General features: G+C 43.2%; 1 protein-coding gene across 1 annotated transcript; it reads right to left on the bottom strand.

Annotated features, from left to right (window-relative positions):
* Nucleotides 1-2,959, bottom strand: LOC311505915 (protein FAM163A-like). Its single transcript, XM_084569741.1, has 2 exons — nt 2,171-2,959; nt 1-441 (listed from the first exon to the last, which is right to left on the bottom strand). The coding sequence occupies exons 1-2, from the start codon at nt 2,261-2,263 to the stop codon at nt 64-66; spliced, it is 471 nt and encodes a 156-aa protein (XP_084425867.1). The 5' UTR covers nt 2,264-2,959; the 3' UTR covers nt 1-63.
* Nucleotides 2,960-18,703: the final 15,744 nt, after the last annotated feature.

Below are 18,703 nucleotides of genomic sequence, written 5' to 3'. Positions count from 1 at the left end.
ATGTTATATGTGTGTAAATCGTGTTTAAATATATGTGTGTGCGTCTTTACGGTACAGCAAAGGTCAGACCTGGGTGCTGTAGGGGCGAGGCGGGGGAGGAAACATGTCCGTGGGGTTGTAGTAGCTCAGAGGCGAGGAGCCCTGCGGGTTGGCAGACAGGGGGAGGGACACGGACGGGTTCTCGTAGTAGGTGTGGAAGCCCAGCCGCTCCCCGCCGTTCCGCATGTCGTCTGTGAGTCCGGCGCGTACGGGGTACGGCGAACAGGTGGGGCAGTGGTTGTGGTGGGAGCCCGTGTCCAGCTGGTCCAGAGAGACGGGCGTGATGGCAGCGCCGTCCATGGCGAGGGCGTTGCAGGCGTTGCACGGAAAGTGGGAGAGGGGGTCGGCTCCCACCACGGAGCCCACGTCCACCTCAGAGTCATTTTTCTTACAGCAGTAATACTGGAGGAGGATGACAAGGAAGACACCAGGAGAGAGAGTTTGATACTTGTGATGCGCTGCATTATGAAAATTGAAAATATATTGATGGAAGAGTTGGACACTGAAAATTGAGCTTACTTATTCTCTTGTCTAGACAAGGTGGAAGAGAAAATTGATACGCATGCCTGTCTAACATACGAATAAAGAATAAGTGTGTCTGTAGAATCTTTTACCACCCCCGACATAACATTTACCATACTACTAAACTGTCAAGAAGCTTGCCACAGTACACAGCTGATATAGTAGCAAAAAAATACAAACAAGTGATCACAACTAGTTAGCAGGGCAAACCAGATTATTCGATTTGGTTAAATTCCTGATACCAGAAAGAGATTAGCCTAGCTCAGCATACAAAACCTGGGCTAGGAGGGAACTAGGAGGGAAAGTCAAAGTATTACTAAAACCCCCAAATTAATATTATTAGTTAGTTTGTTTAGTCAATGTGCAACAGTTATGTTTAAAGGAAAAAAAGACATCAGTCACATATACAGCTATCCGTATATCACCCATCGCTTTGTCCCTGACAGCTAGTGGACGTTTCAGGCTCTGGTCGTCTTGATAACCTTCTCATATAAATTTATTTCCGTTCCCAAATGTTTCAAAGAATAACAATGTTAAAATATTGCTAGCGTATGGATGGAGCTAGCTCTTCTTGTTGTCACTGCTCTCTGTTTGAAAAACGAAAATATCATCACTACTTTCCGCAACTCCACGTGGGTTCACCCGTTACTCTGGGCTCGGTGAATTTGATGGTAAGAAACCAAAGTCATGGACGGTGTTCCCTTCTGATAAACATTTGGGGAGCTCTCTTGTTAGCATCCTATGTAAATCAACTGTGCCAGCTGGTCCAAACTGGTCACACCAATCTTGTTGCCTACAACTTGAGATTAGGTCAACCTATCTATCGTCGCTACAACTCGCTGAATCTCATTAATATTACATGTTCTTTTGTCGCCACATAGCTACTGTAGTCCTGTTAACTGTCCAATGACATTCCGGAGTCTTACTGTCACAGTGAGGTTGCCGGGCAACCATCTAGGAAGCGCCACAGACGGACAGAATAACTGTTCCCTAAAACCACAAACTGTCTCACATTTGTTTTAGTGTGTTATTTAAAGTAATAGAACAAAACTGTTTTAAATTGAAACTTTGAAGAGAGACAGGTTTTTCTGTTTCCCCTGCTTTATGCTAAGCTAGGCTAATCTCTTCCTGGTTCTGTCTTTACATGGAGAGGACCCGTAGGTAAGTGTTTTCTTTCTATCTAGTAAAACGATTTCATTTTCTCAACGTCAAAATTAAGTAGATTGTGATGTTTTTGTACTCGTATGTGATAAAAAGAATTAACTTGAGTAAAATAATGGCAGATTTTTACTTAATTCATACAATAATTAAGTGTTTAAGTGCATGCACTAACGCACACAGATATAGATGCTAAACTACTAATATCAAAAGTACAGGAATTAAATTAAATATACATAAACATCAACAGAAACACATCTAAGGAAAACTACAGATTCCTGGACCTTTCAGAGTATTTCTTTTCTTCACAAAAAGCGGACACTGTGCAGGGAATCCCTGCTCTGGCTCCACTTGACGAAAGTTTGAAAGGTTTTGGTATACTTTTCAAAAGAATCTCCTTCCATCCAGTGACTGACAAAAAAAACGAACATACGCACACACGTAATGATACCTGGAGTCTACAGTAACAGAGAACTGCTACGATGCACAGCAGTATCACTCCGGCGAGAATTCCTCCGGTTATAACAATAGTTCCCGCTGACATTCGACCAGCTCTCCATCAAACCCTTCAGGGAGAGACATGAGGAACAAAGGAAAGTGTGAACACAGAGAAGAGGGAGGAAACAGAGACTATGAATGGCGTCTGGATTTTGTACTTACGTCCAGCAGAGGTTTCTATAATGCCTGAAAAGATGAGAAATGTAGGCTGAATTAGTATATTCATGTACAATAGTGATGTAACTGAAACTGATGAAACGCGCTGTAACAAGCTGGTTATGATGCCGTTGTTATCAGACAGGCGCGTGGTAATGTAAAGTCTCTCAGTAAGGCATCGGGCCACCACCAACCGACCCAAAAATACCTTTAATGCTCAGCTGATTGTTGGAGTCATTCTTAACACATGACCTCATTTACTGTTTGGATGATGTGGTGGAGACACGCTGCTTAAAAATTTCCCAACTAGAGGCGAGATTGGACTGATCCTCTCTTAGTGATTTTGAGGACAGAACTAGTGCCACCCACAGCTTCTGTTGAGGAACTTGACTTTGAATGCGGTGAAACCCAACCGCTAACTGTGGGTGAAAAGTAACCATTCAAGACAATCGCAAACTGTTTATATTTGAATTAATCGTCAAGTAAATAAAAACCAACAACGTCTTTAATGTGAAATTGGCCCATTTATGATCAGCTGTACATAGTGTGTCTAAGTTTAAATTCAAACTTTGAGTTATTGTTCTCTCTGAATTGATCCTGAGCTGGAGATGGGAGGCAATTAGCCTAGCTTAGCTTAAGCGCTGGTTAAACGACTAGGCCCTCGACAGCTGAGAAATATATCTACTACCTCCTCTAAAGCTCACTGTTTATCATACTGACACTGCTAAAAGATATACAGTAACTCCACACATATAATTTTATAATTTGAATTTCTGTTTATACTCCTGTATGGACAGAAATGCTTATACTGTGCTTTCCCCTGTTTCCAACCTCTATGCTAAGCTAAGTTAATTACCTCTCGGCTTTAGCTCAACACTTTAAATAAACTCCACCGTGAGATTGAGGGCTGATCCTCTCATCCACTTCCTGAAAAGACTGAATCATTCCTTAAAATATTGAACTATTTCTCAAATTTATCCGCCGCTTTCATAGCCCCGGGGCTGATGTTGAGTTCTTTTCAGAGGTTAAGGGCTTAGAGGAAATATAATTCCATCCGCCGAAGGCACAGTAAGCTCGCAGCCGAATATAAATGAAAGAGATGGACGCTTACATCAGAAGACGGCGGGAGACACGGAGATGGAAGAATGCGAGAAGCTAGGAAACCATGGCAGGCCTGTGGAGTGCTAATCTCAAAAACACTGCTCGCTGGAACTCCTGCAGGAGAGAGAAATAGGCTTCTGTCAAGAGGAAAGCATATTGCACAGCGCTGCAGTTAATCATTAGTTTCACAGGTAATTAGTCTTTTTTTTATTTGATTTGATCAAGCAATTAAATAGCACGCAAAATGTAGGTACTAATTACATGAGGGGCATGAGGGAAACACTCACTCAGCAGTCCACAAACCTACGAATATTTGGTTTAATTTTATTTATGATATTAAGATGAGTTGTAAAGCTTCATATTTGAAAGTAGAAACACACATCTGCTTTCTCATATGACGCTGAATCTTGCAACTGAACCCGTGAGTAGAGGCATCCGCATAATTGCACTCACTTCAGAACCTTTTGAAAGCAACAATTATGAGGTGTGCTGAATACCAATGCTTAGGATTAGAAACAAACACTCAGGATGTGAATGGATTAGCATGCTGGCTGCAGCGGCACGAATCAAACGCACACTAGCCATATGGGTGCTATGTGGTGTGCATATGTGCAGCACTGTTCCAGCATACTAAATCTGATAAGTGCGTGCATCTACGTGACATTTGGGTTTACTGTGACTGACTCGAATGCAGCTATTGGAGACGCGTGGATGATCGAAGTCTCCTCCTCGCAAAATTCAAAAAGATACATATAATGTAATGTAATGTGCTGCCGAGAGCTAGTGAGAATATAAGCTGGAGTAAAGTTACAGGAAATAATAAATTAACACGCATGCACTCACTGCAAAATCCGTGCTGGGCTTTCTAAAATTCCTCCAGAGGTTTCTCTGCTTTGCAGGTAAATAATTTTAAACAAGTGGCTCACAAAGGCGGAAAAAAACGGCGCAAGTGAAAATAAATCAAAAACCTCCACACACATAATTATCTCCAATGCACACAGCGAACGCGCTCGTCTTGGCCTCAAATAGACCTTATTGTCAACACCGCCAGAAAGCAATAAACGTGCTCCAGCAGACGTAGAGCACTGTATGTGTGTGTGCGTGGGGTGCCTTCATTTCTTTCCACTATCAGCTGCATCGCAAACACCAAATAAGCACGCAATCACAACCCAAATGAGAGCGCCCAGAGAGGATGACCGATTAGATCAGTAAGTAAAACGCTCGGTTTTGACATTAATTTAGCCTAATTTATACAGCTGACTTCAGGCACCATTATTCATTTTAAGCACTGCTATTATAGTAATTACAACACCAGACGACACTGTTTATCCTCTGTTCAAGTTGATTAACTCAAACATCCGGATATTTCTCAGTAGAGGAACAACATTTAATTATGCCAATTAAACTGATAGGAAAAGAAATCTAGTTTCTTGCTCATTGCCGGAGTATTAATGCGATTTTCTAAACTCCACTAGCCTCCCAGAGCAGCAGTTGGTAGTGAATTTAAGTCTTCTCCTTGCCTCATGAAATAGCTTTGTGTGTTGACATGAAATTTCATCCAGAGGGCTAAAGCGAATGCTGGTTTAGGGTTGGGGTGTTTGCCTGCATTTAAATCCTGCAAAAATGTTTTCGTTTGCTTCTCAGCTGCCTGAATGCAAACAGAAATGCAAGGTTAGAGAGGGAGATTTAAAATGGGAATATGATAGGAAGAGGGCTGTAAGTCTTATCGTTTACCAGATTTAAATTGGTACCACAGTTGCAGAGGGAAAACGCATTGTTAGAGTGTGTATGTGTGCGCTGAAATGAGCATGAGAGCCTCCCCTCGCAGACAGCTAACTCTCTGCAGTATCTCCCATTGCGTCATCGTACTAAATTATATACACCACGGGCCGCGATAATGTCGTTAAAAGCGATGTGAAGTCTCTCTTGCTCCCCATTTCTCCATCTCTTCCCTCACCAGCTTATGCCTCCTCACTCCTCCTCCTCCTCCTCCTCCTCGTCTATTCTTTACTCTCCTCGTCTCTCGTTCACTCTTCCAACCACATCCTCCTCTTTCACCACCTTGCACATCGTTCCCCCTGCTGGAATATCAATTGAAATCTGAGACCGGTGCACCGCCGCTGTGGCGCACTTATGCAAAAATGACGACCTCCCCTGACGTATATCGATGCAGACAACGCAACGGAGTCTTCCCAAAAACAAAAATAAGTGATTTTGACTAACATGCGACCAAATTATGCTAGAAAGGGAGCATTGAGGTAAAGCCTCAGATTAGAGAGTTTCCAACAGACTGGAGAGACAATGACGGCAAGTGACAGAGGTTGGAGGACTCAACTCTAACTCTGTCAGAGTATCTTATCCAGCGCAGTTCATGGATGACTCCCAGTGGGTACACAGTTGCCTGATTCACCCGAGAAACGCACACCCTTGGACTCAACAGGGGCCTGAATGGAACTCGGGGATCTGCAAGAAATCCCGTAAATTGTCGACCTGGACGAGTGACAGAGATGAAGGGGGATGATAAGGTCTCAGACGAGCTAACAGGCATCCGATTTCCACAACACGAGACTATTCCCTTAAATCATCATGTGTACCAGTCCCAGGTGACCGGTAGACTCGAGTTATACAAAGTGAATCTGCCAAGTGAGCTTCAGTCACAGTAAGGGAAAGGATCCACTTCCTCACAGCAGAAAAGAGGGGCTGAAGGCAATGTGTATCCCTGAGATTTACAGGGATTACTGGGATTCAGAGGGTCGCTAAAGGACGATATGAAGTAATGTGTGTCACAATGAAAGAGACCATTGGCTGTCAGCAACACTGTGATGCTACCTTCAAATTGAAAAGTCCATCCTTTCTTTACACCTTTGGCCTTATCTATAGTTACACCAGTCGTTAGCTTGCTAAAATGTTAGCCGTGGTGAGTTCTAGACGCCAACAGTTGCTAGCAGCTAGCTACCGCTCACGGCTTATGCTAGCACTTGAACGCAGAGCATTTTGCAGGGCTGTAACTAGTAATGTTTTTCAAATCTTAATCCATTTGTCAATTATTTTCTTCATTAAATGATCAATGAAGTGTAACACAATAACGCAAACGGCCTCAATGACATGTTCAAATGTCTAGCTCTGTCCAACCACCAGTCCAAAACCAAAATGTTCACCAAATAAAACCAATACACGTGCCCATCTAATGAGCTGAAACCAGAGGATTTGGGCATTTCTGTGCTAAATCACAGTAGAGGACTTCTCCGGCCAACTCAGTGGTTGTTAACACCTAGTCCTATCAATTGACTAGCGCTAAATTCGCAATTATTGTTTATGGATCTTAAACACAACTATATAGTAAGGTGTAAAGTAAGACAATTTCAAGCCAAAAGGCCAAATGTTGTAACTTTGTGTAGCCAGACAGAGTTTAAATACACCTACAACCAATCAGAGCCGTTTTGCACAAAGCACACCCAGACATTTGATTGACGGTGCAGATCTTTGCCGGGGCACGATCAGTTCCCAATAGAGCGACTCCAGACCAACTTTCAGTTAAAAACATTTTGTGCCTAAGGGAAGTTTAGGCTGGCTTCTAGGCTACAAATAATGCCTATATCGAGCTTTTCAAATGTGACGATGTGCTTCCTTTTGTCATAAAACAGCATAAGCAATCTGAATGCCCTGTTTTAGGTCCCACTAACATATGCCAATTGATAAGAAAACATAGCTTAATGGTTGAACCTGTCTCTTTCTAAAAAGGTAAAGTCCGTCCACAAAAGGGCAGCTATGACCGCCTGGAAGTATTCAGTGTAGAAACATTAAATCTGTTTTTCAGTGAGTTTAAGATAAGGCATATGTTTGCAACTTGTTGGATGATCTCCACGGGATTGGCATTTGGAGCTGACACGAGAGCCATCCACCAAAAATAGGGCTTTTCATTTTTTATAATTAAGTTTTTGTGGATCTGAAGTAACGTATTAGTACGATGGCGCTGACATGAGACCGTGCTTCACGAATAAGCGTCTCTCTGCTGAGTAAAACCAAGGACATTATATTGCACTGCACTATATTTGCTATGTTTTCCATGCTGTGCAACCATGTGAAGTTTTGATCTCTCCCTTTCATATACAAAATGCATTTTAAGGGTTGATTGATGAGCTGATTAAAGTTTTGTTCAGGCTACCGCAAAATCCTCTCACTTCGACCGCCACTGTGTTAGAAACGCTGAGAGAGGTGGAGAGGTTTCACACTCCACTCGCGGAACTATATTTAGCCGTTTTGTCATCTCTTGACTCGGAGAAAAGCAGGAGATGAGAGGCAGAAGAGAGAGGTGTCATATTTTAATTCGTTTTCTCTGTGGGAAACGAAACGATCCCGAGCAGTCAGCTAAATGCGCGCGAGCGCACGCACTCACACATCCACCAGCCAACGTATCCCCGGTGGAACAGTGTGGAGGTAAAAAGCACTGCATCCCTCAGAAGTTTCATGTGGGACGACGTGGTGATGGTGATGATGGTTTCAAATCAGGCGCTTCTTCCCCTGTGTGATGCCTGTGCGAGCTACGGAAATTAAAGAGAGGCTCTGAAAGAAAAATTTAATTAGAAAAGCAAAACTACAAGGTAACAGAAAACCTGACATTTTGGAAAATACCCTTATTTGATCTCTTGTTAAGAGGTAGATGGGAAGTGATACCGGGTTTTTTTTTTCAGTCTGAAGCTAACACTGGCATTATTAGATCAGCCTTTAAGCAAAATACTGGAAATGTAGAAACATCTCACTTGGGTCTGTTTGAATATGATAATCCAACGTTCACCTCCTCTAAAACTCCCCGTCTGAGACCTATTATCAGATTTGATGTGCCCGTACAAAACAAAAAAGGCTCATATGACTAGTTACATCTTCATTGGGTTTTGTGCCTCGCTGTTTCTTGTCTGGCAGACTGGAGACTTCTTAGTGTATTATCATCACTGGCAATAATATTCCAGTAATAGACCGATCAGAACAAAAATCACTCATGTAACCACCTCCATCTGAACAGACTAGCCTGATGGAAATTGGATTTACAATTAGATTGAGAGGATGGTGTAACCTGGTATAATATTATAATATAATATTATGGCCTAATAACCATGTACACCACCATCCTTGGTCATAACCCACTGAGTGGAATGAATCCATTATTTCTGTGTACGTGGGATAAACGCCATGTGACATGATGGGTTTTCAGGAGGAACAGAAACATGGAGGTTGCTACAAAGAGTTGTTCAAACAAGTGTTTGAAAAGACCGGCAGCATCCCTTGGTTCTGGAGGGACCCAAGCAAAGACGTACATAAGACAGTCCTGACAGTGCGCCCCTGGAATCAATGTGAGCGGGTTTGCCTCGGTCTGATCTAGTCATCTTTTTCTACTGACTAAACTACTAGGTTTTTCAATAAACCTTCTTCTATTGTTTTATCTCCGTCAGATTCGACCTCCACAGCGGACAGAACCACTGTGTGCACGCCAAGATGTGAATGCACATGTCTTTTCTGATCACTGGAGTTGGAATCTCTGATAAGAATGATTTCATTTCATCGGGCTGATGAAATATTCAGTCAGTCATAGTTTCAGAGCTGCAGAGTTTCTGGGAAGTCACTATGCCTGGTGAGGAAATAGTCCAGAAACAAAACCTCCCCTAAACCCAGGATAATCTGAATTTACTTAGAAACTGATTAAACCTTAATTTAACCATCTTTGCTTCATGAATGATTTGGAAAATGAATCAAATTACCCTCTGTTAATCCAATTGTATTGCTGCAACTATAGTATTCCTACTGTGTTCTTTACAATCTGTCCAGAAAATGTATCGTTTCATTAACATTTCATTGCAAATAAAGAACATATAACCGCGTCAGGGGCGGTGATATGGGTTTAAAATATCATCTTGAAAGCTAAGACTGTTTCATTTAAAGCTCCCGTTCACCGAGACATGAGATAAAGCTATCGATAAGAGTTCTTTTAGAGAGGAGATTTTACAACCGGAGTTAGATGGGATACTGAGATCATACAGGGAGAGTATAAGAGAACAGGAGAGGATGACAGCACCTGAGTGGCTCCCTGATATATCCATTCTTAAATAATGATATGAATATTTTGTTGAGGTGGCCTCCAACTTTGCGCTGGAAATCACAGCGAGTCCCTGCAATTTTAAAGCCCCGGGGCTTCAATTATTCAAGTATCATTCCCTTGACAATATTTTTCCATCACGGGGCAATTTAGCCAGGTAGTAAAATCGGGACTTTTCTGCCTCGTCCGCCTCTGAAAGCACTCATCTCGGCGTGTGAGGAGAGGAACACATCCACATCTAGGACAGAGACACCCACTACCAGAGCGGGGAAAGAGGCAACGGACGAAGGCAAGAGAAGGGGAGCGGGGGGAAAGAAAGAAAAGAAGGGGGGGAGGAAAAGTGGATGATTTCATTTTCAAATACTCTAAACGGAATTCAGTCGTCTGTTATTTCCACGTGACTGACAGTGCGTACACCCGATCTGGTCTCGTGTTTTTTTTTGTGTGTGTGTGTGCGTTTGGCGTCCTAATTACCTCAGTGTGATTTATTTTGGATCGTCTACGGTTGGATGCTCGAGAGCTCGGTCGGTGAAGTGAGCAGGGGTTGGAGTCTGCGCCAAAAATAGTGGAAACCAGTGAAATCCAGATGAGATGCGAGAGCTGAAAACAAAAGTGGAGGTGTTCTCTTTTACAGTTTTGATCCCAGAGATGCAGAGAGCAGAGGCGCCACACGATCGTCCTCAGTAAGGTTTAGAGCTGCCTTCCTACTGCTGCCTTCCTACTGACACGTGTGTGTGTGTGTGTGCAGAGACAAAGCCCATAAACATGCACAAACTCACCCTTTACCTGAAGAAATCACCATCTGGGTGATAGCATCTTCAACTGTGCTGCAAAGCCCCCTGGGAAAGCAGGAAGAAAATGATGTGACAGCGGTTATAACCATGATTTCAGGAGGGCGCCTGGGGGCCCCAGCAGTGATGTGGTCAGCCGGTCAATGAGCCTGGTTATCTCAAGATGGGAGTCGGATGTCTTCCTTCAGATTATAAATGCATACATTCATCATGCCCGTGCCATTCATCACTCACTACATGCATTTAGTCTGTCGGTGTTCATATTGTCCCATAAGAAATGTGAAAGTGGATATGATCACCCTGGATCAAAGGCATTCCTTATGATCACGCATGGCTCAAAGTCTGCAAATTAAATGAATGATTCTTCTCCTTCCCGCATTGCAAACTGCCTTTGATATTAGTAGTTAGTAGAAGGCGGAATAGGATGGAGGTTAGACCCATCTAAAATCGATTTCACTCTTATTACCGTGCGCCATCCGCATCATTACAACTAATGTCTAAATTTCTGCAGCATAAAATGGTCAATTCTTACTTTTCTGCTTCAAACACAGCTCGTGTTTGAACTGAATTTGCGGGTAGAGGTCAATTTAGCAGCTATCACATCCCTGATTAGCCTCATTTTACTCAATTAAGCGGGTGAATCGGTGCGCACAGCCGGTGAGTGAGTGAGTGAGTGGCGCACGGATGATTGTAAATCCACGATGGCTTACCTTTCCGGCTGAAGAATGTCTCAGCAACCTGTTTGAGAGTCTTTTGTTGTTGTTGTTTTCTTTATAACTGAAGTCGATCCAGTACCTTTTCTCCACACACACAATAAAGTCCGGCGATTTCCTCTCCTACACTGGTCATTAAAAGCGCCAGGAGCCCCTCTGTGCTCGATCTACAACCGGAACCATCACGTCATTATCCGCCGTCGGTTATCTCTTCTTGCCCCCCGGTTCACTCACAGGTGCGCCCGTGGGAAATCTCATGGCATCCTCCTCTTCCTCTGTGAAGCGCTGGAGACGGTCGAGGCGAGTCGGCGGTCCGGCTGCTGAGTGTCACCGCTCGGCATGGCTGCGTCCTCGGCGAGGCTCTCGGGGGGCGGTTTGGCACCCGCTGCCGCCGGTCCCGGTGGGGCGGGGTGGGAAGAGCAGCGAGGGGAACGACAGTGGCAGCTGCGCGCCGTGCGATATCGCTTTAGTGGGTGGGTGGAGGAGGCGATGCTGCCGGTAGTGGAGGTGGCGGAGGTGGTAGTGGGCAGAGGGTCGTCACCGGGCTCAGATGAAAGCGTAAAACGGTGTGTGATGATAGGCTGCTCAGAGTTGGAGCTGTAGTAGGAGAGGTTCACAACTCTCTCTGTTGTAGGTGTTGTGTGACTTCACCGACCAGTTGCAGTTCACATCTATGTCTGTCCAGATGTAGAGTTTATAATATACCCAATGAGGACTTGAGTGTTTTTGCAGAACATTGGGATGTGACAGTGGATTTGACCTTTGACCTTTTAGATATAAAATGTTTTAATCCTATGTATGAAATTCTATCATATTTAGTGAATGTATTCTTGATTTATTGGCAAAAATGCTGCGTGAACCACCTTCACATCAATACAGCTAAAACCAAGGAGATAGTAGTGGATTTCTGGAGGTCCAGGCCCCACCTGCAGCCTGTAACCATCAACTGGGAGTGTGTAGAGGTGATTCAGACGTATAAGTACCTGGATCTACAGCTGGATCACACATTGGACTACAATAGATTCAGTATACACAAAAGGTCAGAGCCGTCTCTATTTCTTCAGGAGGATAAGGTAGTTTAATATCTGCCAGAAGATGTTCTACCAGACTATCGTCGCCAGTGCCCTCTTCTAAGCCGTGATGTGCTGGGGAGGCAGCACCAAGAAGAAGGGCACAGGTCCATCGTGAAAAATGTCCACCACCCTCTACACAACACCATAGTCAAGCAAAGAAGCTCGTTCAGTGACAGGCTGCTGTCTCTGTCCTGCTCCATGGACAGGTTGAGGAGGTCGTTTGTCCTTCAGGCCATGTGACTCTACAACACCCCCCTATGAGGAACCAACTGTGCTAAAAAAAAACGCTTATGGTGCATTTGAAATCCATTTTATGCACACTATGTGACTTTTTTTTTTCTTTTCGAGGAACGGTATTAGACATAACTCAATGTAACATTGGTTCCAAGTAGGCGGTTGCACCATATTTGAGGAAATTCCCTGAGATATCACATTTAGAATATGATTAATGACCACAAGCACATTTAGGGAGGTTTCAATGATCTTTGAGAACTAAGTATTCGTGGATATTTGTGCCAAATTTGAAGGAATTCCCTCAAAGTGTTATCACCAAGTCTAAGAAAACATATGTGCCAATTGTGAAGAAATTCCCTCAAGGGATTCCTCATGTGTTGTGCTGGTGTAAATGGACCGCTTATGAGGTACCAGCAATCTCTGACCACTAAAATGTAATCAATTCCTCCTTGAGCCCGAGAAAACATTAGTGCCAATTGTGAAGAAACTCCCTCAAGGCGTTGCTGATATATTGTGTTGGTATACATGGGCCAAAGGTTAGGCAACAGCGATCTTTGACTGACTAATCAGTTCCCTCTCTAGTCCAGATAAACATATGAGTCAAATTTAAAGAAACATCAGCATGAGTTAGGTTGCATCCAAAAATATGTTTAAATTAAGTTACAGTGACCTTTGACTACTAAACGGATGTTTGCGCCAAATTTTAAGAAATTACCCCAAAGTCTTTCTGATATATTGTGTTGGCACGAATGGGCCATTCAGTTAGCATTGACCACCAAAATGTAAACAACTGTTTTAAAGTCCAAATAAAGGTTTTAAGCCAAATTCTTGGGGGGGGGAAAAGTGTTTTGTTCATCCTTGAGACCAAATTTGAATAAAGTCCTTCAAAATGTTACTGAGCTATGCCCAAAAAAATGTATGGTGACGCCACGTTGACCTATAACTGAATCCAAGAAAACGTTTGCACCGCGTGTGAAGAAATTACCTCAAGGCTTTCCTGATGTATCTAGTTAGTATAACTGGGCCGTACATTAGGTAACGGCAACCTTTGTCTACCAAAATGTAATTAATTGTCCCTTGAGTCCAAGAGATCACTTGTTGAAATTCTCTCAATACCTTCCTGATATAGATATATATACACTGTATGTGTGTGTGTGTGTGTGTGTGTGTGTGCCACTCGGTACACATTAAGCTTTGACTGCCAAATGTTAACAATTCTTTGTAAGTCCAAGTGAAGGTTTATGCCAATTTTTAAAAGTGTTGTTAAGATTTATGAGCTGAGCTGCGGCCAAAAACATGTTTAGAGAGGAAATAGTGACCTTTGTTCATCCTTGAGACAAAGTGAACGTTTGTGCCAAATTTGAGTAAAAGCGTTTTTGAAATATAGTGTTCATACCAGCAAAGTGCGACAACTACGTCCAAGTGAACATCTGGGGCAAATTTGAAGAAAGACCCTCAAGGCAATCCTGAGATATCACATTCAGAACAACTGGCCAATGCTAATATCCACCGATATAGTATGTGTGGTCGGTTTTATAGCTGAAAGCATGATGGCAGAAACCCAACCTTTCATAACCTGCCCACCAATTATCTATTTATCTGATTTCAATTTAAAATAAGCTACAGCTTCAAAATTGAACAGTCCTAATTTGAACTCAAAGATTCTTATTCTACGCTGCCAAATAAAACCAACTGTTGCTGGGTTGCTGCCAGCAGATATAGGGGTCTGGCTCAAGGGAACCTCAGGGGTACTAACTTTCCTCTCAAGTTACTGACCACAAAATGCACCAAGTGTAGATGTACAAAATATACTCCCATCTTCCAGAAGAAGTAGATGTATAGAGATTTTTTTCAACCTTTATAAAGGGGCTTTAACTAAGAGAAATCCAGGATCTGATAGTTTGTGAAATCTGTCTTGCTGATGTTTATCCTTCGTCAACAGGACACTTTGTCTTTTCAGGACAGGAGGACTAATACATCTGACCCAGGCATCTGCATGAACATTCACAACTGACAAGAAAACTAATTGCTGATGGAAAAATAAGAACATGACGGCTGATCTATGCACTTACGAGGTTAGGAACATTACATGGAGCTTCTTAGAAATTAGAGAGGAGGTCAGACAGGTCAGGGGTAATAAATGCTGCCGTCCTGGGCGCTGAGGTTTAATTTGCAAAAGCGCAATCACTTCCTTACCTCTTCTAAATGTAACTACAGGATTATTCCACAAATCTCTATTACACAGCCTTCATCTTTTTTTTTTAATTCCCCGCAGCAGCTGGAGCCGACCATCTGAAGCGGCTCCTGCAAACAAGGTCCATCTTGACCATAATACCCTCATAATGAGGAGATTTAGCCCCGGTCTACACTTACTTAAGTTCAGGCTTTATCCAGAGAACGGCTCATCTCTTTAGCATTTCTCTGCCTGTGTGTGTGTCTCCGCGGCTACGTTAAGCTAGCTTTGTAGCGGGGGGCTGATGAAGGCAGGCCAGCGGGGAGCTCCAAGATTACTGCTCAAATTGAATAAAGGAGTCGACACATTACAGCAGCTTAGATGATACACCCCACTGCACTGATTAATTTAAAACCAGCCCAATGTTATACACGGCACGGAGAAACACACAGACAGTAGCCGTTAACCCGGCCAGCCCTTCTCTTTAACACCATCTTTACCTCCATTTACCTCCACTCTCATTTTCCGTCTGCTACACACACACTCACACACACTCACACACAATCACTCACCATGGCCTCTGCCTCATGACTTGAGTTCATTACTGCCTTGGCAGGGTTCCTCAGATGAAATTAGAATGACAACAGGAATGACACAGAGTGTAGCGGTGGGAAGTTTACATAGGGTGAAGTGGAGAGCACGAGTGTGTGTTTGAGTGCGCACACTGAACAAATCTAATCTAATCTCCTCTGATTCATAGGCAAGCTTGTCTGCATGCATTTGCAACGCACTTCCTCTTTGCGTATGTGCTCCGTCTAAGAGATGGAGACAGAGAGCGAACGAGACAGAATGGCTTCTGACAGTAGGACACAGCATGAGCACAACTCTCTGGAACAAAGTCACAAAGCCTTTCTTAGCGGGGGCCACCAGTTACTGTTGACAGCGCAGGCGGAGTTCATTTACTGGCAATACTACTTGTGACACACTTGCATACCCCAAAGGCTGAATTATGACTCTGTGATCCAAAGACGCGCCGAGGCACTGCTGCTTTTTGTTCCACGGGCAAACAACAGGGAAAAGCAAATTCTCATTTTCCTCAAATGCTCAGATAACAACAGAGAATGCATGGATGAGCTGATAAATATATTCATTCAGTCACGCTTTCCCCCCAGTTTTGTGCCTTGTTGATCATTTACGTAGCATTTTGATATAAAGAAATGTTAAAGGGGAATTACTGTGTTTTTTACAACCTGGACTTTATTTCTGGCATAAAATACGATCGTTTACTCACCCATATAACTTTGTTGTCATTTGGAGTCACCAGAGTCACCATAGCACTAGCGTATGATAACAAAATATTGGTGAAATGAACACGTTTTGCGGCAGATTATAGAGAGAGGCTGCGTTTCGGTGCCCCAGTCACTCCCACTACGGATATACGCAGCGCTCCACTGGATCTAAATATCATCCGAACGACTCCAAATGACACCAAAGTTATATGGGTGAGTAAATGATCGTATTTTATGAAGAAATAAGGTCCAGGTTGTAAAAAACGGTAATTCCCCTTTAACTGTAGTTTTAACCAGACTGGTCCAGAGTCAGAGTCACAGATCCAAACGAAATCTGATCCTAAACAGATCCTAATGTCTGCGTACAGAAGCCACCGAAGTGAACAGTTTAGCAAGCTAATGAGCGGTCTAAGCTAATGGAGGAATTGTAAAGGCATGATAAAAGGATGACGCTATGGGAAATACAAACATTTGACTCAGCGAGAAAATGGTAATTATTAGATGGTCAGTTAAAACATATTGTCACCACTCATGAACTCTGATCTCCAAATATTTCCAGCTAAGAGGTTGTGAATACAAGAGGACGCCGTTCATATGGAGTTTAGTTATGAACATGCTAAACACAACATTTGAAATCCACTTAGTACGACTATTTGCAAGGCTACCAATTTAGGCCTCAGCTGCATTTTGTCTTTAGCGCTACATAGCAAATGCTAGCATGCTAACACATCAATACTCATGAAGTCACAGGCCACATAATAAGCTAAACTTATTAGTTAGCATGCCGATACTAGCACTTATGTTAGCTGAAAACACTATTGTGTATCTCAAATTTCTCTGGCTAATGTTTACCGTAGCGACATCTTCATTAGAAATCTGAAACCTAACGTTGTCTAAACAAAGAACATAGCCACTGCAAGCACAAGATAAACTATGAAATCCTTCATTGGCAGTGACAGGAGAAAGGGTCTGCTGCCATGCAGTGATGTATGGCAATGAGGGGAACTTAGCCGTAAATCTTGTTAAAACCACAGACTGATTAATTGCTCAGTACACCCGCTTTTATGTATGGTACCGTTACAGCAGAGAGCAAAACTAACGGATATATGAATGAGGGAAAAGATCAGAGTAAAACCAATGTGAATATGTTAAGATAACAGCCAGGCCACCTTGCACCAAGTTTCAATGAGTGCTAACAATCACCACTCTGCCAAAGGCCAAGCGTTTTTATAGATGCCACAATAAAGTCAAGTGGCTCGAATGGCCTCTGAGCTCACCTGATTGAAACATCACTAAACCTTTATGTGAAATCCTGGAGGGCGAGTAAGCGGAGTGTGAAAATAGATTTTCAAGTCCTTCGACCTTAAGGATAGCAGGAGAGCAAATAGTAGCAGTATAAGGAGGACGGAAGCTTTCCTCAAGGTCCTCATTTTTTCTTCTGCATTAGTTCAATTTCATCCTGCTTCCATTTTGCCCATAACGGCTGTATTCGCTCTGGTTTTGTGTTATTATAGGACAATTGCCCAATGCTTAATATCCTGTATTCTCCAAAGAGGAGGTAAGTGCAGCTGATCTTCCAGGGAGGAACAGCTCCAATCACAATAAACTGAAAGCTAATTAGACGTGTATGTCATCACCAAAGATGCTCTGTGGAGCCATACAGTACTTCATGTTGCTGCCTTACACGCAGAACTTGTCAAATCAATTCCACATAGTATCATCAGGCGATCAGGCGGAACATTACGACCACCTGCCTAATATTGTGTAGGTCTCCCTTGTGCCTCCAAAACAGTTGGGACTCATCAGAGAATGGACGTGGGCCTTCTGAGGGTGTCCTGTGGTGCCTGGCAACAGGATGTTGTTGGTGGGGGCCTTTGGGTCCTGTGGGTTGAGGGGAGGGGCCTCTGTGGAGCATCCCACAGATACTTGATCAGGAATTTAGAGGCCAGGTCAACATCTTGGTGTGGTGTTCTTCTTCTTCTTTTTGTGTGTGTGTCTGTGTATCGCTGCATCCTGCTGAGGATGGCTGCTGCCATCAAGGAGTGTCATTGCTATGGGGTGGAGGTGTCTGGTCTGGTCTAAGTGGGTGCTACATGTCTAAGTAACATCCACACGAATGAATATCAGATGTAAGGGGTACTGAGTAGGTCATAGTCTACAATCTCACCTTTAGTTGCCTGTACTCATTAGCCCCTTGAGTCCAACACACAGCATGAGAAAAGGAACATTAACAGGAAGGGGTCATACTACGTTCATAAGTATTCACAATAAAAGCGGTGTATAAAATCGTGTTTACCCATTCTTACACTCGCCAAGTGTGGCAACATGCAGTGCACTATGACTACCAGGAGAGTGTACTCATGACTATCAAAAACTTGAGTGTGAAACGATGGACACTCCGATTTCAGCGTCTGTGTTTAGGCTGCAGCGTATTACCATAGCTCCCAAGTAACCTAACTGCAGGTTTAACACTGCAATCCACGCAGTTTTTGACGTCAAACCAGTCAAACCTTTGGATGAACTGGATCAGTGCTGTGAAACCAGTCCTCTAACGCCCAACATCAGTGACCAGTCTCACTAATGCTCTTGCAAGCAGGCAGTAAAATCAGATTTGAAGCCAGAGCATGAGTCTGGTACAGCAGCAAATTAATGTTCATGGTTTGGAAATGATAATTTCCGCAATCATGTACTCGGGCTGAAATGGTTTCATGTCCACGGATACTTTTAGCCCATGTCGTACATCTGCTGTACGCAGATAGGCCCACGTAGAAGCTTATCGTTTTTATTTGAACAAGCCTTTTCCGTTATCCATTGTCCAGGTAACACAGTTATAATTATATTCGAGGCTACCGCAGGTGAAGACTTTGC

The sequence above is a fragment of the Chelon labrosus genome (assembly GCF_963514085.1).
Source record: "Chelon labrosus genome assembly, chromosome: 20".
NCBI classification, from domain to species: domain Eukaryota; kingdom Metazoa; phylum Chordata; class Actinopteri; order Mugiliformes; family Mugilidae; genus Chelon; species Chelon labrosus.
Note: the sequence above shows the minus strand (reverse complement) of the source record. Positions and strands in the feature narration are given on the sequence as shown.

What these genes read in the sequence shown, in the direction of transcription:
- LOC311505915 (XM_084569741.1), bottom strand. Translation starts at nt 2,263, where the DNA reads ATGTCAGCGGGAACTATTGTTATAACCGGAGGAATTCTCGCCGGAGTG. An exon ending in TCTGTTACTGTAGACTCCAG is followed by an intron (nt 442 to 2,170) that starts GTATCATTACGT and finishes ATCCTCCTCCAG; the next exon opens with TATTACTGCTGTAAGAAAAA.